General features: G+C 46.7%; 1 protein-coding gene across 4 annotated transcripts in view; it reads left to right on the top strand.

Annotated features, from left to right (window-relative positions):
- The window catches only part of LOC310844923 (cytochrome P450 2J5-like), a 39,988-nt gene extending 13,367 nt beyond the window's left edge, over nucleotides 1-26,621 (top strand). For 3 of the 4 annotated variants that reach the window (XM_083739674.1, XM_083739676.1, XM_083739675.1), the window contains 8 exons: nucleotides 1,096-1,258; nucleotides 2,148-2,297; nucleotides 14,924-15,084; nucleotides 16,970-17,146; nucleotides 20,388-20,529; nucleotides 21,410-21,597; nucleotides 23,686-23,827; nucleotides 25,519-26,621. In XM_083739674.1, coding sequence (XP_083595800.1) covers nucleotides 1,096-1,258; nucleotides 2,148-2,297; nucleotides 14,924-15,084; nucleotides 16,970-17,146; nucleotides 20,388-20,529; nucleotides 21,410-21,597; nucleotides 23,686-23,827; nucleotides 25,519-25,697 — 1,302 coding nt within the window. In that variant the 3' untranslated portion in view covers nucleotides 25,698-26,621. The remainder of the gene's footprint in view (nucleotides 1-1,095; nucleotides 1,259-2,147; nucleotides 2,298-14,923; nucleotides 15,085-16,969; nucleotides 17,147-20,387; nucleotides 20,530-21,409; nucleotides 21,598-23,685; nucleotides 23,828-25,518) is intronic. The other variant, XM_083739677.1, reaches the window with a different exon arrangement.
- Nucleotides 26,622-27,295: the final 674 nt, after the last annotated feature.

Raw genomic sequence — 27,295 nt, 5'->3', positions numbered from 1 at the left:
AGGGTTTTAGACAGTGGGCCTCTCCCAGCCCATTCTGGAGATAGTGGAGATTGAGCTTGGGTCCTTCTACATGCAAGGGAGATGTTCTGCCACTGGGCTACAGACTTCCCCTGTTTTTAGCAGCTGCAGCAGCCTAACTGCCAAAGCAGGAGGGAGCGAAGGCCTACTTGAGTGTGAGCTGGTTTACTCATGAGGCGAAGTAGGGTGGCAGAATCAGAAGGGCAGTAAAATTCAAAAGGCAGTGAATATTAAATTGGAAGAGATGCTGAAAGGAAGTGTCAGCATCCACCAGTTCCTATGGTCTTCCTCCACACTTTCTATTTTGTTGGGACAGGGACGGGGGTGGCGCTGTGGGTTAAACCACAGAGCCTAGGACTTGACGATCAGAAGGTTGGCGGTTCGAATCCCGTGAGCTCCCGTTGCTCGGTCCCTGCTCCTGCCAACCTAGCAGTTCAAAAGCATGTCAATTGCAAGTAGATAAATAGGTATCACTCTGGTGGGAAGGTAAATGGGGTTTCCATGCACTGCTCTGGTTCACCAGAAGTGGCTTAGTCATGCTGGCCACATGACCCGGAAGTTGTACGCCAGCTCCCTCAGCCAATAAAGCGAGATGAGCGCCGCAACCCCAGAGTCGGTCAGGACTGGACCTAATAGTCAGGGATCCCTTTACCTTTAGCTAATGGGCCAGACTTTTGTCAACAGAAACACTAGGTGTTCTTGTCCTGATAACGGAATCACATCAAATTCTTCTCCTTGGCCCCACAGGGCATCAGCAGAACAAACATTCCGGTCACAAACACATGCTTCAGGCATCAAAATTTCGCCTAACAATTCCACAAGAGTCTCCACTCCACCAATCCCAGGAGCCATTACAGCTTTTCCATGGGAGTGGAGGGGAAGTAGGAATTTTCCCCAGAACCAAAGACCTCCCTCCCCATACACTGTGGTCCTGATCCAACTGCAATATAGTAGTAGTAGTAAATTTAATAAATAATAATAATAATAAATACATTGTATGCTGTTATACAATCTGCATATCAACTAGCTTGGCCCTGAGCATAACATTTGTTTTGTTTGTTTTGACTCCACTTACAGCTTGCAAACAGTTATGGAAACATTTTCACGTTATGGATAGGACATACTCCTGTGATTGTATTGTCTGGGTTTGAGGCTGTTGATGATAGTCTAACGGACAACCCAGAAGCATTGTCTGGACAACCAGTGTTCCCTGTTTTTAAAATTCTGGGCAATGAAAAGGGTAAGTTGTCGCAGTCAGCCATTTTTATTTGGAATGTGGGGAGGGGTCTTTTCCTTTCTTTTCCTCAGCCAGCATGGAAAGTGTGGGATATATCCAGCTTCATATAACCAACATGCTTAGCTCTAATTAATGCTTTAAGGGGTTAAGACCATAGAGTAAGCTGTCCTGCCAGGCTGAGCTAGGTAGGAGGAAAGGTTACCAATCTCTTTGTTTTCTCTTTCCACCATGTGAACCCTACCAGGAAGGATGTCTGGGGTGGTTGCTCCAAGCCTAGGCTGTGCGGCTTTAGCAAGCCATCAAATAATTTAGAAACTCTTACCAGTGGTGGAGCACACTCCGCCGAAGCGATTGCAACCTTCTCAGGTGCCCTTCAACTGAGGGTAGCTGAGGGGGGTGCATTGGCTGTGCGCCAGCCTCTGTGCTGCTCCTGCGAGTGGCGCTGGGCTTGCAGGGCACCTGGGCTGCTGTGTGTTGGAGGCAGGGGCGTAGGAAGGGGGGGGGGAGGTGGAGGCAGTGCTCTCCAGGTGCCATCCCTGAGGGGGGTGACAAAAAGGCACACCGCAGGGGGCTTGCCCCCCCCGTGCGCAGTGGCTGGTGCTGCTGACACAGTGCACAGCAGATCGCCCACCCCGCCGCTGACGCAGTGCGCGGGGAATCGCATCGCCACTGCCGCAACACACAGGGGATCGCTCTCCCCACTGCCGACACCACAGCAGTCAATCAGAAGCCGTGCTTTGAAAGTCAAATGTTTCGGAAGTTGAACAGATTTCTGGAACAGATTCTGTTCGACTTCCAAGGTACAACTGTATTGATTCATTCGCCTCTAGTTGTGGTCCACCTAACCAAGAACCACCCGACACTGGATTGTTTTTTTTAAAAAACATTGCAGGTATTATGTTCTCCAATGGCAAAACCTGGAAGCAGCAGAGGCATTTTGCACGATCTACCCTGCAGAAGATGGGGCAAATAAAGATGTCTCTGGAGCATCAAATAGAAGAGGAAGCTGCTCAACTCGTGGAGGCCTTTGCATGGGAAAAAGGTACGTAAGCGATGGCTGAAAAATTAGGTCTTTGTACTTGTTGATCTGCAGCTGCTGGCTAGCTAGCCTACCTATTATAATGCAACAGCTGCAAGAATTTTGCTCAGCAGAAATGGTGATTCCTGGCACTTCATTCCAACCCATCAATGAAGCTTGAACACATCCTCAGATCTGTCCTTAAAGTGAAATAGATGCTTCCAAGCAGGTAACTGTCTTCCAGGCTCATAGCAGAAGACCCGAACTCTGCTTTACAATTTTAATCCTGAGATATATAAATATATGATGAGTCCTGCTTCATCAGACCACAGGCCTCTATAGGGCAGCCAGATGCTCATCTGGGGTACTGTTGCAGGCCACCCCAAATCGCCTATTGGTGAGAGATTCCAGGGGTTCCAGACGCTTACCCAGGGTTCGGTTTCCTTGGAATGAGGGAATCCGGAGACCTTTTTTCCCCATATTCTCTTAAAGCATTACAGCTGGAAACCACTTAATTTCTATCCGACATCATTCTAACATTCCTTAATTTTGCAATATTTCTGTAGATAGTCTTTAAATTTCTTCCAATCTTCTTCCGCCGACTCTTCTCCCTGGTCTAGGATTCTGCCAGTCATTTCTGCCAATCCCATATAGTCCATCACCTTCGTCTGCCATTCTTCCAGAGTGGGTAAATCCTGTGTCTTCCAGTACTTTGCAATGAGTATTCTTGCTGCTGTTGTAGCATACATAAAGAAAGTTCTATCCTTCTTTGACACCAATTGGCCGACCATGCCCAGGAGAAAGGCCTCTGGTTTCTTCAGGAAGGTATATTTAAACACCTTTTTCATTTCATTATAAATCATTTCCCAGAAAGCCTTGATCCTTGGGCACGTCCACCAAAGGTGAAAGAATGTGCCTTCATTTTCTTTGCATTTCCAACATTTATTATCGGGCAAATGATAAATTTTTGCAAGCTTGACTGGTGTCATGTACCACCTGTAAATCATTTTCATAATATTCTCTCTTAAGGCATTACATGCCATAAACTTCATACCTGTGGTCCATAACTGTTCCCAGTCAGCAAACATAATATTGTGTCCAACATCTTGTGCCCATTTAATCATAGCCGATTTCACCGTTTCATCCTGAGTATTCCATTTCAACAGCAAGTTATACATCTTTGACAAAATCTTAGTTTTAGGTTCTAACAGCTCTGTTTCTAATTTTGATTTTTCCACCTGGAAGCCAACTTTCTTGTCCAAATTATATGCCTCCATTATCTGGACGCCAATCTCGCACTTTGTTTTTTAATTTCTCAAAACTCTGCAGTTTCAACCTATCTCCTTCTTGTTCCAAAATTTCCCAATATTTCGGCCATTTGGCCTCCATATTGAGCTTTTTCTGAGCTTTCGCTTCCATTGGGGACAACCACCTTGGGGTTTTATTTTCCAATAGATCTTTATATCTTATCCAAACATTAAACAATGCTTTCCTGACAATATGTTTTTTAAATGCTTTATGTGCTTTAACCTTGTCGTACCACAAATATGCATGCCACCCAAAAACATTATTAAAACCTTCTAAATCCAAAATGTCTGTGTTCTCAAGAAGCAGCCAGTCTTTCAACCAGCAGAATGTTGCTGATTCATAGTAAAGATATTTCTAGATTTGTCTGGCAGGGCAAATCCACCCCTTTCCTTTGCATCAGTTAATATCTTAAATTTTATTCTGGGCTTCTTGCCCTACCAGACATATCTAGAAATATCTTTCTGCCACTTCTTGAAACAGTCCATCTTGTCCACAATTTGCAATGTTTGAAACAAAAACAACATTCTAGGCAATACATTCATCTTTATAGCTGCAATTCGACCCAACAAGGAAAACTTCAAATTTGACCAAATTTCTAAATCTTTTTTCACTTCCGTCCAACATTTTTCATAATTATCTTTAAATAAGTTCCCATTTTTAGCTGTCATGTTAATCCCCAGGTATTTCACTTTCTTAACCACAGTCAAACCTGTTTCATTCTGAAACCTCTCTCTTTCAATCGATGTTAAGTTTTTCTCTAAAACCTTAGTTTTTAACTTGTTCAATTTGAATCCTGCCACTTGACCAAACTCTTGAATTAGTTCCAAAACCCTTTTAGTACTAGATTCTGGCTCCTGTAACGTCAATACTAAGTCATCTGCAAATGCTCCGACCTGTACTGTACTGTTTGGCTCCGACCTGTATACCTTTAACCAACTGGTCCCTTCTAATCATATTTAGCAAAACCTCCGATTCCAGCAGTAATCAAGCATGGCTCTCTCAATATGGCTTCTGCCTGCTTCTCTCTCAGCTCACACACAATCTGTCTATCTTATGCAGGGTCTCTCAATTCAGTCAAATTCTCCCCCCTTCACCCTGCAGAAAGAGGGGTTTAGAAAGTTTCCTTGGAAGTTTTAAACAGTCTTTTAAAATTGTCAGCAACAACTCCTTTCACTTTTACTTCAGTGGAAAGGGATTGACTTCTGTAATTTAAATCCCTTCCAGCCCAATTAATTGTCCAAATTTAAAGCCTTTTTTACTCACAATTGTCCAATCTCTTATAATTTGGTTGAAGAAATTGGTTGCTCACGATTGCCGGACTTTGGAGCTTCGCGCAATGAAGAAAGCGAGTAGATTCCACAGTACCCGCGTCTCCAACCCCGCTCGCTCTTGGGGCTCTTATTAGAGCTTACTGGGGAGCAGGGGAGTCACAAGGGATACCCGCGGGAACACAAGGTCCTCAGAACGCTTGATCTGAGGTTTTTTCGGGGCTCCGCAATGCTCTTGCGGTCACCCCTATCTTCAAAGCACAAGGGCTCTTTTAGATGAAAGAGATCTCATCCGCCATTAATCGCACGGCCAACTGGAACTCCAGAGCAAGTTCTTTTGCTATATGAATGATGGTACTTAGGTGGCAACTGTGGCCACCATAGAATCATAAAACTGTAGCATTGGAAGGGGCCACAAGTGTCATCTAGATCAACCCCCTGCAATGCAGGAATCTTTTGCCCAACGTGGGGCATGAACACATGACCTTGAGATTAAGGGTCAAAGAAACTTGCCTGACTAGTACAACCATGGAATCCACAAGGGTTAAAATTTATGCCTTGCTAGATCCATGAACCCAGGAATTAGAAGAGAGTCAGGCGTCATGCAAACGGAACACAGCGGTATGCATTGCCAAAAAAAAAGAAAGGGAAAGAAGAACACCAATTTGCATAAAATCTGCATATAATAATGGATATGCAAATGCAAATCAATAAATAATGTCTATAATTGAAACACCACTCATCTCAACACATTGGGAGAAGACTATGACCAGGTGGCCAGGATGCCTACTTAGTCTGCTGTTCAGATGTATCTGATGAGTAATTTCAGGACCCCAGCTCTCCTTTCTTTTGGCTCTTTATCTTTAATTGGGATGAGGTAGCCCTTCAATGGGATGCGGATGGCGCTGTGGTCTAAACCACAGAGCCTAGGGCTTGCCAATCAGAAAGTTGGCAGTTCGAATCCCCACGACTGGGTGAGCTCCTGTTGCTTGGTCCCTGCTCCTACCAAGCTAGCAGTTCAAAAGCGCGTCAAAGTGCAAGTAGATAAATAGGTACCGCTCTGGTGGGAAGGTAAACTGCGTTTCCGTGTGCTGCTCTGGATCGCCTGTTACTGAGTACAATGGACGCTAAGGTTGCAAACATGGTCCGTGTGGGATGCACATTTGCAACCTGCAGTGGTGTGCCTGTGCATGCATGTTACTGTTTGGCACGTCTGCACATGTGCAAAGCATGATTTAGCGCTTCTGCGCATATGCGACTGCTGAAACCCGGAAGTAACCTGTTCTAGTACTTCCAGGTTTCGGCAGTCCATAACCCGAAGAAACTCAACCTGAAATGTCTGTAACCCGAGGTATGACTGTATCCTAATTTGGTTGCCCAAAGCTCACATGGTGATTAGCCCTATTGAGATAGATCAGTTGGTAAATCAACCACAGTAAACTATCAAAAACATATAGAACCAACTTGAATTTATGCTGGAAGTGCGGGGGCAGAGAATTAGAGGGAAGGTGGGACCTCATATATAATAAATGTTGTGTATTGAGTCAAAGGATTTTATATCTGTATTATTATTGTCTGTATTTGCATTAGGGTAAAGTAACTGCCTTTTGGTTCCAGAGGGTACAGCTACTATTGGTTCATTTAAGCTGCTGTATTTGGATCCTCTGTCTTATTGGTTTCCTCCAAAAGGCAGGACTGTGATTGCCTGATATTGTTCCCTCCAAAATGTATCCTTTCTAGCTTGTTCCCTGTCCCTATAAATGTAGCTCTCCCCTCCTCAAGTCTGAGTCTTGTTTGCTTTAATAAAGAAGTGTTACTAGAGAACTGTCTCCAGCATATTATGTCAAGAGAGCTGAAATCACAAACCCCACGTCACAACAACTGGCGACGAAGGTGGGATCCGGAATGCTGAGGAGCGGTTAACGCAGCCCTGCCTCAGAGTCCAGATTGAAGCTAAAACAAGACTCACTGGCCAGCTGAGAAGACGACCCTGCCCACAGGACAATGGAGAGTCCAAGGGTATTGGAGCCCTTCCAGCCATCAGAGCCCCACACGTGGGAAGACTACGTCGAACGCTTCGAGTTCTTCGCGGTGGCTCAAGGGATCACCGATGCCAGCAAAAGAAGGGCCACATTCCTGAGCTACTGTGGGCCTGAGATCTTCACGCTGGCCAAGGCATTGCTTGCTCCAGCGAAGCTAAGTGAGACATCTCTCAAAGATATTCTTGCCTGCCTAACAAGCCATTTGGCGCCTACTGAGACCAAGATGGCCCGGCGGATGGAGTTTCATAAGAGGCATCAGCGTGCTGGGGAGTCTGTATCTGCATTTCTAGCTGAACTGCGGAAGCTCGCTCAGCACTGCGACTTCCAAGATCTGGAAGAGACTCTCCTGGATCGTTTTATCGGTGGTCTGAGCAGCAAGAAAGCCAGAAGACGCATCGTGGCTAAAGAAGAGGTTACCCTTGCTTCAGCCTTGAAGGAGGCCACCGCCACGGAGAATTATGAAAGAGAGGAGCTTGATGCCAGTCGCAGGGCCCCTAAGCCACAGATAGAAGTTGCGCACGCCATGGACGAGCTAGAGGCTACTTCGAGCCAGAGCCCAGTCCGTGGGGTCGAGTCAGTGCGTCAGGCCTGCACAGTGCACAAAGATCACCGAGGCAGGTGCCCTGGTTGTGGTGGAAACCATGAGCGGAAGAGTTGTCGTTTCCGGGATGCTATGTGCCGGACGTGCGGGAAGACAGGTCACATCGCCAGGGTCTGTAGATCGGCGGCGTTGGGAGCGACAGGAGCACCTAGACTGGAGCATCGCAGACCGCCCACAGCAACCCACGTTCTACAGGACTGCCACTATGTAACGGAGATCAACGGTAGGGTCGTGCAGTTTCCAGCGCAAGGCAAGGCACACGTCAAGGTGAAGATTGAGGGTCAGCTGTGCGACATGGAGGTGGACTCCGGATCTGGATTCACTATCGTGTCGGACCAGCCCGCGAGGACATTCTTCCCCAGGGGTAAGTTGCCCCCTCTGGAGCCCTTCCTGGCAACTTTGCAGTCATACTCAGCGGGCCGCATCCATGTCATGGGAATGTGTGCCGTGAGAGTACAGTTCCGGGACAAACAGGCGGTACTCAAACTGGTGATTGCGAAGGGCAGTCGCCCCAGTCTCCTGGGCACTGACTGGTTCCCCGCCCTGGGACTGAGTATATCAGGGCTTAATTCAATCCAAACCTGCCCTGAGATGAGTGAGGCATTATGCAAAGAATTTGCTGGTCTCTTTAATGGAAAACTGGGTTGTTATAAAGGGCCCCCAGCTGACTTCGAATTGGACCCTGGGGTGGCCCCAATCCGACTCAAACCAAGGCGAGTGCCATTTGCACTGCAACCCAAGATCGAAGCAGAGCTGGATAAATTGGTCAAGCAGGGAGTTCTCTCACCCGTGGACTCCACTAAGTGGGAGACTCCAATCGTCACGCCCCTTAAAGCAAATGAGGAAGTCAGGATCTGTGCTGATTACAAATGTACTACAGTGGTGCCTCGCAAGACGAAATTAATTCGTTCCGCAAGTCTTTTCGTCTTGCGAGTTTTTCGTCTTGCGAAGCACGGTTTCCCATAGGAATGCATTGAAAATCAATCAATGCGTTCCTATGGAAACCGCCTTCAGACCAGGTTTGGGGACAGTCTGTCCCCCGACCTCTTCTGAAGGCCGACGGGGGGGGGGGGTGAAAGTCTTTGCTTCCCCCCCCTTCCCGGGAAATCCCCCGGGAAGGCAGGCAGGGGGGACAAAGACTTTTGCCCCCCACCCGCCTTCAGAAGAGGTCCAGAGGGCTCTCCAAGCTGCGGATAGCAGCCTGCTGCCCCGCGCAAGGGGCAGACATTCGCAGCTTGGGGAGCCCTGCAAGACTTCCCCTGCAGGGCTCCCCAAGCGGCGAATGTCTGCCCCGCGCGAGGGGCGCTCTGCTTAAGAGCGCCCCTCGCGCGGGGCAGCAGGCTGCTATCCGCAGCCTAGGCGGGAACTCTTCTGAAGGCTGGGGGGAGGAGGACTTTCCTCCCCACCGCCAACATTCAGAATGCTGTTCTGAATGTTGGCGGTGGGGAGGAAAAACCTTCCTCCCACCGCAAGCCCCGGGAACAGAGGAGAAGCGCTGCGCACCTTCCCCTCTGTTCCCGGACCTGTCCTGAAGGCTTGCGGTGGGAGGAGGGCTTTCCTCCCCACCGCCAACATTCAGAATGCTGTTCTGAATGTTGGCGGTGGGGAGGAAAAACCTTCCTCCCACCGCAAGCCCCGGGAACAGAGGAGAAGCGCTGCGCACCTTCCCCTCTGTTCCCGGACCTGTCCTGAAGGCTTGCGGTGGGAGGAGGGCTTTCCTCCCCACCGCCAACATTCAGAATGCTGTTCTGAATGTTGGTGGTGGGGAGGAAAAACCCTCCTCCCACCGCAAGCCCCGGGAACAGAGGAGAAGCCCTTCGCGCCTTGTCCTCTGTTCCCGGACCTCCCACCGCAAGCCTTAGGACAGGTCCAGGAACAGAGGAGAAGGCGCGCTGCGCTTCCCCGCTGTCCCCGGAGATTTCCCTATGGGCTTTCGTCTTGCGAAGCAAGCCCATAGGGAAATTCATCTTGCGAAGCCGCTAAAAAATCGGAAAACCCTTTCGTCTTGCGGGTTTTTCGTTTAGCGAGGCATTCGTCTTGCGGGGCACCACTGTATCAATAAGGCACTCAGGGGAAACTCATATCCCATTCCAGTCGTATCACATCTGTTGGCTAAACTGGCTGGGGGCAAGGTGTTCGCCAAAATTGACCTAGCACAAGCTTACCAACAGCTGCCAGTAACCCCACAATCAGCGGAAGCACAGACTATTGTCACACATAAAGGGGCGTTCAGAGTTAACAGATTACAATTTGGAGTTTGTGTGGCCCCAGGGATTTTTCAAGGGCTCATGGAATGCCTGTTAAGAGGTCTGCCGGGGGTCTTGCCATTTTTTGATGACCTTTTGATTGCTGGAAAAGACCCACAGGAACTGGTTGCGCGTGTCCGTGCAGTGTTGCTCAAGTTCAAGGAGGTGGGATTGCAACTAAAAAAAGGAAAAATGCAGTTTTGGGGTGCCAACTGTGGATTTCTTGGAGTTTAAAATTGATGCATCAGGCATCCACCCCACAGATGCTAAGGTTAAGGCCATCATCGAGGCACCACGACCACAGAACAAGACGGAGTTGCAGTCATTCCTGGGACTTATTAACTTTTATCATTCGTTCTTACCCCAGAAAGCTTTGGTAGCTGAACCATTACATAGACTGTTGCAGAAAAAGAATGTGTGGCGATGGGGGCAGGAGCAGCAGAAGGCTTTTGACTCCTTGCGAGGAATGCTGAGTAGCAGGAGCGTCCTTGCTCATTATGATGAGTCGAAGCCGCTGGTCCTGGCATGTGATGCCTCTCAATACGGTCTGGGGGCGGTGCTGAGTCATAGGGAACCGGATGGGTCGGAAAAGCCCATCTCTTTCTATTCCCGTACGTTGTCGGCCACGGAGCGCAACTATGCTCAAATTGACAAAGAGGCACTTGCAATTGTGGCAGGAATCAAAAAGTTCCATGATTATGTGTACGGTCGCCATTTCTCCATTGAAACGGACCACAAACCACTGTTAGGGTTGTTCAACCCGAACAAACAAACGCCACAAATTCTCTCCCCCAGAATGTTGCATTGGTCTATATTCCTGAACGGGTTCCAGTACACCTTGACCCATGTGCCGGGGAAGCGGTTGTGCCACGCTGATGCGCTGAGTCAATTGCCCCTTCCTGGCGGGAGCAATGAGGATCCTGCTCCAGCGGAGCACATAATGATGCTGGAAACACTTCCGGGGGCTCCTGTAACGGCTACTGATATAGCTGAGAAAACGAGGAAAGATGCTGTTCTCTCCCGTGTGCTCACTTGGGTGGGGAGGGGGTGGCCAGGTGGTCCGCATGAAGACAGATTCAGGCCTTATGCGACAAGGCAGCACGAGTTGTCCATGCATAAGGGTTGTCTCCTGTGGGGAGATAGGGTGATCATCCCAGCACCACTGAGAAACAGGGTTCTTGAGACACTTCACATGGGACACCCGGGAATGGTCAGGATGAATTCGCTAGCCCGATGTTATGTGTGGTGGCCTGGAATGGACCAGAACATAGAACAATGGGTACGAACATGCAAGGCATGCCAAGAGGTGTGGCCAGAAGTGGCCAGAGCACCAGTTCACTGGTGGGAGCAGTCCAGATCTCCCTGGAGCCGGCTGCACTTAGATTTTGCTGGGCCATTCCAGGGGAAGGTCTTTTTGGTTATCGTCGATGCATATTCCAAATGGTTAGAAGTGGCGATGGTCCCTAGCATGGCATCAGCTGCCGTAATCAAGGTGTTGAGGCAGCTGTTTGCAACCCATGGGTTACCTGAGACCATTGTATCAGATAATGGGGCAGCTTTTGTATCCCAAGAATTCAGGGCATTCTTGGCTGATAACTTCATAAGAGGGGTCACATCCGTGCCCTTTCACCCATCCTCCAATGGGCAGGCGGAGTGCATGGTAAGAACAGCCAAAGAATCCATTGCGCGCTTAATGGAGGGTGACTGGTCAGCTCGCATCGCGCGAATGTTATTTTTGCAGCATGCGACGCCGTGTACTGCAACGGGCAAGTCGCCAGCTGAGCTGCTCTTGGGTAGAAGACTGGTAACGGTGATGGATTATGTCCACCCGGATAAAATGCCAAACCGTAATGCAAGAGCAACCCCCCCAGACTGAGACTGACACAACAAGGTATCTCGCCCCTGAAGATCTGGTCTGCGTGAGGAACTATTCACGAGGTTCGCGGTGGGTGGCTGGTGTGGTCACCCGGGCTAGTGGACCTGTGTCCTATTATGTGACCTTGGAAAATGGGCAAGTTTGGAAGAGACATATAGATCAGCTGAGGCGCCAGGCGCTCAGCAGAGAGGAGTCTGATAATTCATCCCTGGCTAACGACGCAGAGCTGCAAGACCAGGGTGAAAATGGCTCAGAGGTGCAGTCACCAGGGGCTTCAGCAAATGAACCAGGGTCTGCTGGTCCTCAGGATGACGAGGTACAGGTAGAGGACCCTGAGATGTCTGGGACTCCATCTGTTCCTGACGAAACCCCTATAGCAGCCCCCCTACCACAGGTGACACCCAATCCAGAACCGGCAACACCTGTTGTCAGGAGATCAAGTAGAAGTTGTAGGACCCCACAGTACCTGAGAGATTACGTCTGCTGTGCTCACTAGGGGGGGAGGGGTGTTGTGTATTGAGTCAAAGGATTTTATATCTGTATTATTATTGTCTGTATTGCATTAGGGTAAAGTAACTGCCTTTTGGTTCCAGAGGGTACAGCTACTATTGGTTCATTTAAGCTGCTGTATTTGGATCCTCTGTCTTATTGGTTTCCTCCAAAAGGCAGGACTGTGATTGCCTGATATTGTTCCCTCCAAAATGTATCCTTTCTAGCTTGTTCCCTGTCCCTATAAATGTAGCTCTCCCCTCCTCAAGTCTGAGTCTTGTTTGCTTTAATAAAGAAGTGTTACTAGAGAACTGTCTCCAGCATATTATGTCAAGAGAGCTGAAATCACAAACCCCACGTCACAACAATAAATTTTAAAAATTATTCAAGATAATACTTAACAAAAGATCAGAAGCCTTCCTCGTAGGTATAATGGCACCAGACATCCCAAGAAAGAAAAGAATAATCTTTTTATATGCTGCAACGGCAGCATGGATGCTGGTTGCCAAGGGGTAGAAGGGAGATCAAATTCCATCGAAAGAGGAGTGGCAAGTAAAACTGTTAGAATACATGGAATTAGCATATATGATGGGGAAAAATAGAGATCGATCGACCCAAAAGTTTAAAGAGGAGTGGGAGATGTATAGACAATATCTAAAAGAACCGTCTCCCCATATAAAAGCTTTAGAATGCTTCGAATAACTCTCAAATCGAAATAAGGTAAAAAGAATACAAACAAGATTTGGTTCAGCTCAAATTTGTTGGAATATCAGAGGCAAGGAATTGAGGAAACAAGGACCCATATCAAGTTGAAATATTTTTGTGTATTGGTGAAGCAGTGTTACAAATCTTTGCTTGTTTGTAAAAGATGTATTGTATACTTTTTCAATGCAAGAGTGTGCTTGTGATGAAAGAGAAGGGCTAACTGCTGTTGAATGCTGCGAATTGTGGCTGTTGCCTGAAGATTTGTTCTGCAGGAAGAAGGGGAGGGACTTTCCCTGCGCTCTTGCTTAAAGGCTGGGTTCGGAGGCTGGTACAGCGTCTACGGCCATACTACCCTGAACACGCCCAATCTCGTCTGATCTTGGAAGCTAAGCAGGGTCAGGCCTGGTTAGTACTTGGATGGGAGACCGCCTGGGAATACCGGGTGCCGTAGGCTTTTGCCTGCCTCCTTTTGCCGCTTTCAACTCTGCCCCTCCACTTGCCACCCATTTCATGCTCTTTCGATCTTCCTTTTAATTTGCTTTCCTTCTGACCTGCACCTTTCGAACCGGCTTTTCCTTTGCAAGGCCCTGCCCCCGCCCCATGCTCCGCTCAGGGAGGTTTGCAAGCATTTAAAGTCACAGCTCAGCTGAAATCTATCAAGACTGCTGGACGTGAAGTGCAGCACAGGAGAGCTACAAGTGGAAAGCGTCCGCAGGATGGTCAGTTCAGTTGTATTCAAAGACAGCCACAAATGGACAGGAACTATGCAACGTGAAAGCTGCATGTGGAATCGTGCCTTTCCTTTCTAACCTTTAAAAAGCAAATTTTGCATAATTTTGCTATTTCTTTGTTTTATTTTTGTTTTCTTCTTTGCTTTTCCCCTAAATGTTCTTTGTGTGTATGTGTTGATTTTAAACCAATAAAGATTAATATTTTTTTTAAAAAAAGATGGTAGAGCATGAGATTCTTAATTTCAGGGTGGTGGGTCTCAGCCTCATGTTGGGCAAAATATTCCTGCATTCCCTTCAAACTATACAGTTCTTCTTCTTCCTCCGCCTCCTCCTCCTCCTCCTCCTCCTCCTCCTCCTCCTCCTCTTCCTCTTCCCCCTTCCCCCTTCTCCTTCTCCTTCCCATTAGGTATTTATTTATGGCCTGCCGTTCTCATCCTAAGGTCCCAAGGTGGGTTGCAACATTAAAAAAAACTATTATAAACAATTAAAAACAACTTACAATCATAAAAATATGGCCAGTTGTTAATGAGTGTTCATTCTGATTTTTTTGCAGGTCAGTTATGTGATCATTCATCCTGATTTGCCTGCGGGGTGTTTATACACTTTCTGTTAATCATTTGTTCACCCCCCACTTTTCAGTGTATTTTTCTAATTGTAAAAAAGTTGTCTTCTTCTTTTTTTTTAATATAAAAAGTGGGGTTTATTGAAATAGGTCAACAGAGTATTTTAATTCAGTTTAACCACATAAACCAGAATCTCTAGTAAACCCTTGAATCCTTTTTGCTAAATAGTGACAGACTGGACTGGAGGCACCTGAAATGTCTGGTTCTGAGGCCACAATACTCTGAAACATTCAGAGTGGGGTAGATCTGTGGTTCTCTCCCAATGTCTCTAAAGCAGGGGTTGGCAACCTAAGCCCATGGGCCAGAAGTGGTCCACAGAGGCCATTTAACCAGTCCACGAGCCACCCCTGAACCACCCGCTCGGCGAGTCTCTGTGCACTACTCTAAACTGGCGCAGTGTGGTGCGGGGACTCTCTTCCGCAGCACCAGAAATCGCTTCTGCGCATGCCCAGACACCAAAAAACTGCATCTGCGCATGTCTGCGGTGCCAGAAATCGCTTCTGCACATGCCCAGACGCTGAAAATCACTTCTGTGCAGGTGCGGTTTCTGGCATCTGGGTATGTGCAGAAGTGATTTCTGGTGCCACAGACATGCGCAGATGCAATTTCTGGCGCCGTGTTGTGCCGGTCTGATCCACGGAGGATCTCTGCGGGAGTGATCCGGCCCATGCCCAGTAAGCCTTGCTGACCCCTGCTCCAAAGCCCTAGGCCAGTAGAATGAATGCTGATGAGATTGTCTTGGCTGTTTTTTCTGTCTGCAGGACGGCCTCTGGACCCTTCGCTGCCCATCATGCATTCAGTCTCCAAAGTGATTTGTTCTCTGGCATTTGGACATCCTGTTCCCGTGGAAGAGAAGGCCTTACATGAGCTGACTGAACACATCAGCACTGTTACAAAATTTAGGGGCACCGCTGGAGAGATAGTGAGTAATGAATTATCCCCTGTTCCTTCTTGCTCTCCCAGCTCCGAGGAGGGCAACGCTGTATCTGCACACAAACATGTCCAATGTTGAGTCAGAGCCAAGTCAGGTTTTCCTCATCCCTCCTCACTGAGGTCCTTTTTCAGTGGAAGTGATGGAGAAGGGACTTGCCCCATTCTCCATGCAAATGGTGCATTCTGCCGTTAAGCTACGGCTCTTCCCTAAGAGCTGCTGTATGATGATGATGATTACCCACAATTTATCCTAATGTCCCAGGGCAGGTCACAACATTAAAACGAAACATTAAAAACAGCTTAAAACAGGTTACAACCCCCAAAATAAGGTGGCTGCTCAGTCCCAGTTTGGGGGCTTCCTGTAGGCATCCCATTGAACACACTGAGAACAGGTTGCTGGACTAGATGGGCCATTGACCTGACTCTTCTGATGCCCTTATGTTCTCCCAAGTGACCTATTTACTGGCTCTAGTCATATCAGTCATTTGGGGAGGTGGGCATTCTCTGTGGCAGCCCCTGAGCTGTGGGATTCCCTCTCCACAGAGGTGTTCCCAACGTCTTCCTTGTATAGCCTCCATTTCTTCCTTCTGTTACGTACAGTTGTTTAATTGACACTGAAATGAGATTGCCTGCGCATTGCTGAAAGGTTTAAGATTGGAAAATCCTTCTGGAGTCTCCTAAGCAAGAAGAGCTCTCTGAGCTGCCTAGATAGGTTGCTAATTAACTATTGTTATTGTTTTCTGGTAGCTCTGACATGGTGTTTTAACTTTAGATCACATGAGAGGTACTGAATTGCAAATTTGCCTTCTTGGAAGGGTGGTGGCCGAGTCTTTGTTCTCAGGCTCTGTAAAAGTAAGATGCCTCTTCAGGAGCTGCATAGCCTAAGGAGCTGGAAAGCAGGCTAATGGAGCCTGTGTGTTAGAGAGAGCTATGTTTGTCAGCCCTGGTTATAAGTTCATTTTATTTCTAAGATGCTGAGCCTGTGCTGGACTGGCACAAGATATTGTATGGAATTATTTGGATGTATCGTTTACTGGCACTGTAGGGACACGGGTGGCGCTGTGGTCTAAACCACAGAGCCTAGGGCTTGCCAATCAGAAGGTCGACGGTTCAAATCCCCGCGACAGGGTGAGCTCCTGTTGTTCGGTCCCAGCTCCTGCCCACCTAGCAGTTTGAAAGCACGTCAAAGTGCAAGTAGATAAATAGGTACTGCTCCATCGGGAAGGTAAATGGTGTTTCCGTGTGCTGCTCTGGTTTGCCAGAAACAGCTTAGTCGTGCTGGCCACAGCCGGAAGCCGGCTCCCTCGGCCTATAGAGCGAGAAGAGCACACAACCCCAGAGTCATTCACGACTGGACCTAATGGTCAGGGGTACTTTTACCTTTTTATTTGGATGTATCGGTTTTTATTCAGCTTCTGAAGAAAGTTCTTCAAGTAAAGTTTTGAACAATCTAATGAGTCTGAACAATGCTTCATTCCCAAAGGAGTCAGTTTTTATGCATCGAGTCGCTTCAAACTGCACAATATTCAGTACTATTTTTCTAGAAAAAGAGGTGCCAGAACTCACCATGAATGCCTCCCTTGTTCTCTTAGAATGGCAATGGGACCAACCTGAAAGGTGCTAGAACTGAGTTCTGGTGAGTTCTGGCTGGAAAAAAAAGCCCTGGAAATACTGATATATGCAATATCTTCCAGTTCTGAACTTTTTGCCTCGCTCCTGAACCGCCATTCCTGAGCTTTCTGTCTGCTCCCAAGCCTGTCCCTTGACTTCCCTGAATCCAGGTCTCTTCCTTAATTACAAGAGTCCAAACAGCGGGATCAGGGATTACACTGCCAAAGCAACACTCACACATTTTCTTTTTTTATTTCCTGCAGCTATACAATGCTTTCCCTTCACTGATGCGGCACATTCCCGGGCCTCACAAAAAGGTTTTCTCCTCCTGTGAATTCATGCGTTCTTTTATCAGGAAGGAGGTAGAAAATTGCCAGAAAGGTGGGGTTTCCCAGGAGCAAAAGGACTACACTCACCTCTATTTGGCTCAGATAGACAAGGTAAGTTTCTGCTGGAGTGCCTGAATTTGGCACAGCTCATGAACCACTGAGACAAAAGCCGCCCACAAATGGCTGGGAAGCTGTGGCTTTGCAACAAGAAATTGTGTCTCTGTGGCGATCACACAGGGCCCCCCGACGTTTCACGGTCTATTGACCCTGTGCCACCACCTCAACCAATCACTTGTTATGACACAGCCCTGAAGGGAGGGATAGGCTGCAGTGTGACGTTCATGCTGTTCTTATGAGCTACAATAAAGCCCAACAGGTCTGGCTGGTGTGGCGATCACACAGGGTCCCCGGACGTTTCACGGTCTATTGACCCTGTGCCACCACTGCGGTTGCTTTTTTCGCTGCCACCACCCCGCTTCTCATGGGGACACACGGAGTCCAGACAGTTGTTAACATAAACAAATAATCAAGTTTATTTTTAAGTGCAGGAATAAGCGTATGATTTTGGTTTATTTTTCTCTTGTCAGTTTCTTAAATCTTAGTTCCTACAACTTCAAACTGAATTATTCCCAACTATCTGTCTAACTCCCTAACAATTCCTCTCACTCTCTCACAATACAACTCGACCAACCCACTGCCTATTCCACCCTCTTCCTTCTCCAACACCCAAGCCTCAAACTCCCAACTCCCAGACCTCAACTGTCTTTTCAAAACCTCCCACTTTATCTTTTACTCCCCCCTCGCATTCTCACTGGCCAATCACATCACACCCATTTTTAACTCTTTCCTTGACGCATCCTAGGGGCAAACGCCACAGTTTCACACAAGACTTTCTTTCCCTAATGGAGCATAGCCTGTTTATTTCCTGTTACGGTGAAAATATCTTGTTAAAGGTGCTCCTACCAGACCCTCCAAGTATCCCTATTTTCCAGGGACAGTCCTGGATTTACAGAAGCCATCCCGGTTTTTGATCTGATCCAGGAATGTCCCACTTTTCCTTAGGATGTCCCTAGTTTCATCAGAGAAATGTTGGAAGGTATGCAGTTATGCAACGCCCCCGGCTAAGGAGATAAGTAACTATACAACCTTTAGAAGACATCTGAAGGCAGCCCTGTATAGGGAACATTTTTAGTCTTTAATATTTTATTTATATATGTTGGAAGCTGCCCAGATTGGCTGGCGCAATCCAGTCAGATGGGCAGGGTATGATGATGATGATGATGATGAATAGAGTGTTCCTATTTTCATTGGAGAAAAGTTGGTAGGTATGTAGTACTGAACTATTAGAGCCCTATACAGTTCAGGACTAGGTTACTTGAGAGGCTGCCTTATCTTGTATATAGCCAGTAGGTTACTGCAGTCTATCGGAGAGTATTTCCTAAAGGTTGCGAAGAGATCCGAGGCCCTCTCCATAGCAACTTGGAGCTTTTAGCATGGTTGCCCTAGTTCTGTGGAACTGCATTCCTATCAAGATCCAACAGGCAGCCGTTATCCGCACCTACTGGAAATAATTGAAGGCATTTTTGTTCCGACAAGCTTTTCCAGCTGGGCGAATAAGCCTCTGCCACGGATAAATAACACTTGCAGTGTGGGAGTTACAGATAGGTAGCCGTGTAACTTATTACCAAACTTAAAACCATGGAGAGACCTGGTCTGAACAAAGACATTGGATTCTTATCTCATTATACATGACAAAGCCATTTTTCACCTTCTCACCCCTTGCTTTTTCCTGTAAGACCTATTGCAGTCGTTAAGAGTCGTCAACAGGCTCATCACAGCTATCTGCCAATCACCCATTCCCACCACCCTTCTGAGTAATACCCCTCCCCACCTTCTCACTATATAGAAGGGTCTGGTGACTTCTGTTTCAGTGTATCTGAAGAAGTGTGCATGCACACGAAAGCTCATACCAAGAACTAACTTAGTTGGTCTTTAAGGTGCTACTGGAAGGAATTTTTTTTGTTTTGACTTGCAGTGTGGTAAAGCAGCATTTAAATAAGCCAAACCAAATTAACACAATACAAATCTCTAAGCAGTTTACAGAAAAGCAAGGATTGGTCCTGTCTGTCAGCACCAGCATCCATTCCAGTCCACATTGTTAAGCACAGTGGTACCTCAGGTTACATACGCTTCAGGTTACAGACTCCGCTAACCCAGAAATAGTGCTTCAGGTTAAGAACTTTTCTTCAGGATGAGAACAGAAATTGGGCTCCGGCGGCATGGCGGCAGTGGGAGGCCCCATTAACTAAAGTGGTGCTTCAGGTTAAGAACAGTTTCAGGTTAAGGACGGACCTCTGGAATGAATTAAGTACTTAACCCGAGGTACCACTGTATATTGAATAATATGGTACTGTTTTGGATAGAAGTCAATTAAGGCATTAAGGATCAGAAGTGGGAGTGATGCACTACTCCCTGACAGTTCAGTATTAGTGATAAATGGATTATTTAAATGGTCCATTCTTTCTGAAGATTAGATGTTTTGGATATGAACTGGCTGTTACTTGTTTTGTTTACAACTGATGGCTTACTATGTTGATTTGTTTTTGTACCATTTTGTAGGAGTAGTAGTAGTAGTAGTAGTAACAACAACAACATCCTCTACCTGCAGAAAGCTAGCCTGTCAGGGAGAAAGTTCTTAGTCTGGCTTCTCCCTTGACATGCTGCTTTTCTGTGTGCAGAGGTATTTTTGACGCAGGTGGCGCATACAGTCATGCGATTCTTTTGTTTGCTGTCTGCAGCCGCACAGTCCCATTATCAACATACCCATTCATTTACCAGGCCACACTCATTTTCATTCCAGCCCCACCCACCACTGGCATGTGGTCCCCACTAAGTTGTCTACAAGGTAAGGTGGCCCTAGGCCTTGTTTCTCATCCTTGCCTTAACCGGCTCCCAAATCACAAGAATGGCTGGCACAGTGGGGCAGGGCTGTGGATCTGACACCGAAATTGCTGCTGTTTACCTGGATGGGGCAGGACACAGGTGAGGTTGGGGGTACACAGGCCCAGCGACAGAGTGAATCTAGTGTTCCCACTGGTGCCCCGACCTAGGTCAGTGGCAGGCAGGGGGCTTCATGGTGCAGCCTCACCATCTTGGCTGCTGCCACCAAATCACAAAACCCCAAGTGTTCTTGCAAGCTAGGAAGTGAGGCAAAGCTTCCATGGAGCCAACAAAGGAGGTAAAAATTAGTCTCAAGAACTGCACACAGGGCAAAGGCAACACAGTGGTTGCAAGTGAGACACAGCCAAGCTTTGAGTACCTTGGGTTGAAATGTCATGCTTCTAATCCGCAGGAGAAAATTGACTCCACAACTACGTTTGATGAAGACAACCTGGTACAGGTTATCTTTGACCTGTTTGCTGGAGGCACAGACACTCTCGTTGCCACTCTCTCCTGGGCTCTGCTTTATATGGTGGCCCATCCCGATATTCAAGGTGAGAGCGGGTTGTATGGCGCAAGAGAAGGATGCTTATTCTATCTTTATGTACAGAACGGCTTGGGAGGGGCGAAGGCTGTAGCTTAGTGCCAGAACCTCTGCTTTGCATGAGGAAGGTCCCAGGTTCAGTCCTTGTCACTTCTATCTAGGGCTGGGAATGTCTAGAATCAGAATTGCAGAGTTGGAAGGGACCGCAAGGGTCTAGTCCAACTCCCTGCAATGCAGGAATCTTGTTCCCAGTGTGGGACTTGAACCCACAACCCTGAGATTAAGAGTCTTATGCTGTACCAGCTGAGCTATCCCTGAAGCCCTGGACAGCTGTTCCCTGTCAGTGTGGACAGTACTGAGCTAGGTTGCCAAATGACATTAAGCAGGCCCTGATGTTAAAACAAAATTCTGGGGTTGTAATTGAGGGAAGCCCTGTATATTATTTGAGAGCATGGTTGATTGATTCTGCTTCAGTTTGTTCTCTGATGCTTCCCCAATAATGCTATTGTATTGTGGCTGTCTGGAAGGGTTACAGCTCAACAAAAGGAGGACAGAAAAGCATGTCTTTCATATAGAAAGAAATGGGATTTCAGGAAGAAGTTAGAGGATATGCACTGATTGGAAATGAAGCAGCATGGCCAACCCAAAACATTTGCAGGCATAAACATAATAGAAAGCATGATCATGTGTGACCGCCCCAATAGCAATGTGAGAACAAATCATCGTCAATGTGCAATAAAGGGCCAAGGGGCCATGGAGGGGCCAAGGGGTTCTCTTTCACAGCTGTTTAGTGGCTGGCACTCTGGTGACACTTGAGACAAGAGTGTTTCCCAAATACAACCTTCCCTCTGCCCACCTATGAATTGAAATACCTTTCCCCCCGCCCTCAGAGCAAGTCCAGAAGGAGCTCGGAAGTGCTCTCAGTCCCTCCAAATTGGTCTGCTATGAGGATCGGAAGCGATTGCCCTATACCAGTGCTGTGATTAAGGAGACGCAGCGCTTCAGCAACGTCATACTATTTGGGGCACCCAGAGTTTGTGTAGACGATATGAATGTGCTTGGCAACTTCATTGAAAAGGTACAGAGAAACTTCTACCACCACCCTCCTCTTTCCCAGGTTGAGCGATTGTTTGGCAACACGTTTTGGCTAGTGCAATTGTTGCGTTGGATTCCTCTGTTGAGTGGCATTGAAACTCTCCCATTCACTAGTGCAAGAGCCCTTTTGTGAGCAGACAGAAAATGTTAAATATATATATCCTTAAAGGACCTACATTGGCTCCCAGCACGTTTCTGAGCACAATTCAAAGTGTTGGTGCTGACCTTTAAAGCCCTAAACGGCCTCGGTCCAGTAGACCTCAAGGAGCGTCTCCACCCCCATCATTCAGCGCAGACACTGAGGTCCTCCTCCAAGGGCCTTCTGGCGGTTCCCTCTCTGTGAGAAGTGAGGTTACAGGGAGCCAGGCAGAGGGCCTTCTCGGTGGTGGCACCCACCCTGTGGAACACCCTCCCATCAGGTGTCAAGGAAATAAACAACTATCTGACTTTTAGAAGACATCTGAAGACAGCCCTGTTTAGGGGAGCTTTTAATGTTTTAAGTTTTATTCTGTTTTTAGTCCTCTGTTGGTAGCCGCCCAGAGTGGCTGGGGAATAATAATAATAATAATAATAATAATAATAATAATAATAATAATAATAATAATTAAAAAAAAAAAAAACTGCTAATAATAATTTGCTTGACTTACAGCATTCCTAGGAGTATAAATATTGATTTGGATTTTATTGCAACATTAAGAATATATTTCTTTGTTCTGTGGAACAATTATGACGTTGGCTTCCTTCTCTTACTCTGAAGAAATCCGTCAGTTTTATCGTATTTGCTATTTCAAAGGTTTTGATCAGCCACTCTCAGGGTCCTTGTTGCGACAAATTGTTATACAGGTAGCTGTTAATAAACTTGTGACCATTTATCTATCCTGATCTTTAACACAGCCAAATACAGGGCGTCCATTGGAAGTGAATACCTGGTAATTAATACTAACATTTTTATTATTTATAACCTGCCCATCTGACTGAGTAGCCCCAGCCTCTCCGGGCAGCTCCCAACAAAAAATTAAGCACACCATAAAACATCACACATTAATTTTTTCCCGATACAGGGCTGCCTTCAGATGCCTTCTAAATGTCAAATGCTTGTTTATTTCCTTGACATCTGATGGGAGGGCGTCCCACAGGGCAATTAATAATAATGTTATTATTTAATATTTTATTATATTGTTATTTAATTATTTCAACACCTCTAACCACATTATCGCAGAACTTTTATATATGTGTGTGTTAGAACATGTACATTTCATTGTGGAGGGGAAATAATTTTAATTAAATTTAAATTTTTTAATGAAAGCCACACTGGTGAACCCGGCTGTGAGGCAGGTGGCTGTCATTTCCAACAACACTGACTGGACTGTGAGGAAGTTAAAACAACCCTGCAATGGCAAATCCAGTTGTTTGAGCCCAGCTCTCCTTTCGGTGCCTGGCCAAAATAAATAAAAGGGGACCTAGAGGGCTCGTGTCATTGGTTATGGTGGGTCTTCTGGAACTGTGTTGTAGCGTGGGAGCAGGCCACGGGGACTGTTGTCCTGGACGCAAAAATTGTTAGGGGTGCAAAATTTCAACACTCAGTGCTGCTTCAATACAGCCATGCGCTTTCATTGCTGGACTCTATTGAAAATGGCTTCTCCATACGAACCAGGAAGTGACCTCTCCAGACAACGGAACACCTCTTATTTTCTTTTCTCTGTGGCTGTGATATCCTGGGTGATGTGGATGCTGTTAGGCAGTTGAATGAGCCCTCCCACCCTCTGCCTTTACGTGGCCCCGGCCACTGGCAACCCATGCTATGGCACTGCTCCAGAGGTCCTAGCATTTGCCCTAATAGGCTATTTGCTGGCCTGGATATAGGACAGGCTTCCTCAACCTCAGCCCTCCAGATGTTTTGAGACTACAATTCCCATCATCCCTGACCACTGGTCCTGCTAGCTAGGGATCATGGGAGTTGTAGGCCAAAACATCTGGGGGGCCAAGATTGAGGAAGCCTGATGTAGGAGTTCTCCACCTATACCTGTTTGACCAAGATATTTAGCTAAGCCCTCTTTTCTCTTCTTTGCAGAATACTCTAGTGATTCCTGATCTGTGCTCTATTAATCTTGATCCCAAGCTTTGGGAGACACCTCGCCAGTTCAACCCTAACCACTTCCTAGATAAGGATGGGAAATTCATAGTGAGAGATGAATTCCTCCCATTTGGGACAGGTAAATGCACAGACTTTTAAAAAGCACAACTGCAAACTTGACCTGCGATATTGAACAGCAGTGTTTGTTTTGAGGACAAAATCTTGAAGGAGGAGCTAAGAAAATGCAGAAAAGCCATAACAAGCTTTTGAAAGTAACCCTTTAAATTTTCGAACCTGCTAGCAGAGGACCAGTAAGGAACCAAGAAGGAATCAAATGCAAGGCTTTTAACTTTGTTCAGGCAACGCTACGTGCCAAGCAATTTCGACAGAGGAGTCTTGGCAACACTCTTCTAAGTACAGGCTTCCCCAGCGTGGTGGAAATAAAAGCCAGAGACCTAGCAGAAAATACATCTTTTTGCCTGGCATTTGAAGACATGTAATGGTGGTGCCAGGTGAGCCTCCCTGAGGAGCGATTTCCACAAGTGGGGAGTCACCACCGAAAAGGCCCATTCTTGTGTTGCCTCTTCTGGACCTCCCATGGAGGGGGAAACATGGAATAGAGCTTCAGATGACTATCCCAGGGTTCAGGTCAGTTCATATGGGGAGAGGAAGTTTTTGAGGTACAGTGGTACCTCGGGTTAAGAACTTAATTCATTCTGGAGGTCCGTTCTTAACCTGGAACTGTTCTTAACCTGAAGCTAATGGGGCCTCCTGCTGCTTCTGTGCTGCCGCCGCACAATTCCTGTTCTCACCCTGAAGCAAAGTTCTTAACCCGAGGTACTATTTCTGGGTTAGTGGAGTCTGTAACCTGAAGCGTCTGTAACCTGTAGCGTCTGTAACCCGAGGTACCACTGTATTAGTGGTACAGCTTTCTAGGTCAAAACCAGCAATTTGACTTTGGTCCAGAAACGAATTGGTAGCCAGTGCAGTCAGGCCAGAATTAGTACTATATCTTCAAATTGTCTTGCCACTGTGAGCTACCCGGCCTCTGAATTCTGTATCAGCTGCAGTTTCTGAACTATCTCCAAAGGCAGCACCAGGTATAATGCGTTTCAGTAATCTAACCTAGAGGATACCAGAGTGTAGGCAACAGAAATTAGGCTATCCCTTTCCACATCAATTAGGCTTGCTCACAAAAAAGAGGTGCAGGATTGCAGCTTGAGTGTCAACCATATGCACACTTCTTCTCCTCCTCCTCATTATTTACCACCCTTCATCTGAGGATCACGGAGAGGTTTACATTATAAGAACACAAAAATGCACAACATAATTGCAGATAAAACAATACCCACCCACCCACCCCTGTTTAAAAGGCCATAGAATGTTTAATCAGCCAAAGGCCTGGTTATAGAGAAATATTTTTTGTGCGGCACCTAAAGATATGTGAGGAAGGCATCAGGCAAGCCTCCCTGGGGAGAGCATTCCACAAGCAGGGAGCCACCACAGAATAGGCTTGTTCTTGTGTTGCCACCCTCTGGACCTCTTTCGGAAGAGGCACATGAAGAAGAGTCTCAGATGATGGTCGCAGGTCCTGGGTTGGTTCATATGGGGAAGGCGTCCTTGAGGTATAGTGGTCCTGACTTCCATCTCATTGTGTGGACATGTGCACCATCTCCCTTCCCTTCTGCATAGGTTCTTCGGATGCTTTGGTTGCGCACCATATGCAAATGTATACCATGCACTCTTAATTATGGAGTATTATGTGGCGCTTGGGAGAATGAGTGATGCAGGTACGTGATACTTATTATCTCCTGTTTATTACTTCTGCAGGAAGCCGTGCATGCTTGGGGAAGCACATAGCACAGGTGGAACTCTTTGTTTTGTTTACCAGCCTCATGAGAGCATTTACCTTCCGGCTACCAGAGGGAGTGAAGGAAGTGAACACTGAACCTGGAATAGCTGCTGTGGTGCATCCCCGCCCATTTAAGCTCTGTGCTGTTCCTCATTAGGCTATAGCCCACAGAAGACCAAGGCTGGAGAGTTTAGAGTGGCTTATTGCTCACTGGGGATTCTACAGCTTCTACTGCAAAGCTTTATCCTTTACTTCTCCATAGCCTGGTTGCTCTGCTCAGTTCGTAGAGCAAGAGATTCTTAACCTCAAGGCCGTGGGTTCGAGCCCCATGTTGGGCAAAAGGATTCCTTCATTGCAGGGAGTTGGACTAGATGACCCTCATGGTCCCTTCCAACTCTATAATTCTGTGATTCTGTAATACATGCATTGTTTCGGGAGAGAATTCAGGTAGAAATAAATGACAGAACTGGATGAAAGGATCTGAGAACAGTGGCAATGAGTGATCTGAACAGATGCCATCATTCTAACACCCACATTCAGATTAGCCTGTTGAGGAGTAAAAGCACTGAGAAAAATGAAATCAATTTGCACCTGAGTGCAGATGGTCGCATTACATTTTATGTACTCTGGTTCATGATAAAAGGTAAAGGGACCCCTGACCATTAGGTCCAGTCGTGACCGACTCTGGGGTTGCGGCACTCATCTCGCTTTATTGGCTGAGGGAGCCGGCGTACAGCTTCTGGGTCATGTGGCCAGCATGACTGAGCCGCTTCTGGCGAACCAGTGCAGCGCACAGAAACGCCGTTTACCTTCCCGCCGGAGCAGTACCTATTTATCTACTTGCACTTTGACGTGCTTTCGAACTGCTAGGTTGGCAGGACTGGTTCATGATACCCAGGGACAAAATGCACACGCTTCTCATCAAATGGGAAAAATTGCACACGTGTAAAATTTAGCATGTGGACCTGTAAAATAAAGTGTATTTTTACAAAAGCATTTTTCAGTCATGACTTCTGAGTACTTTTTTTAATATAATTTTTATTAAACTTTCACTTTAAAGAATAAACAACAATTTCCAATATACACCTACCAGTCTCATTCCCTACCGCTCTGCCGAGCTTATGACTTCCCTCCATCCCGCCAACAAGCTTTCCCTTTTCAAATCTATATCTCACAGTTTAATCTTATTTTATAAAGTCCACGTCATAGGATTTATTTCAGTCCTGCTAGTGCCTTCAAACTTCTACAGTTATTATTTATATAGTCAATGAATTTACATCAGTCTCTTTGGAATTTTAGTTCGTCCTGGTTTCAAACTCTGCATTTTTGCCAGTTCCGTATAGTCCATCATCTTAGTCTGTCACTCCTCCATCATTGGTAATTCCTGTAACTTCCACTTTTGGGCTAATAAAGTTCTCGCCGCAGTTGTGGCGTACATAAATAGTCTTTGATCTGCCTTTGCTGTTTCCTCTCCCATCAAGCCCAGCAAAAAAGCTTCTGGCTTTTTGGGAAAGGTATATTTGAGCATCTTTTTCAATGACTTCTGAGTATTTTAAAGGACTGAATAGGAATTCTGTAGCTTCACGGGTACATGCTCCCTGTCTTTTCATTCACCCATCCATTCCAATTTGTCCTCAGATTTTTACATTATAAATTAGAGCGGGGCTGATGTTGGAGTGGTGGCCCTGCGCCGCTTTGATCACCTTTGGCGTGGCGGGAGAAGTATGTGAGATAGGTTGAGTGGTGTGGGGTGTG

This window comes from Podarcis gaigeae, assembly GCF_964106915.1.
Source record: "Podarcis gaigeae genome assembly, chromosome: 5".
In the NCBI taxonomy this organism is placed as follows: Eukaryota; Metazoa; Chordata; class Lepidosauria; order Squamata; family Lacertidae; genus Podarcis; species Podarcis gaigeae.
Note: the sequence above shows the minus strand (reverse complement) of the source record. Positions and strands in the feature narration are given on the sequence as shown.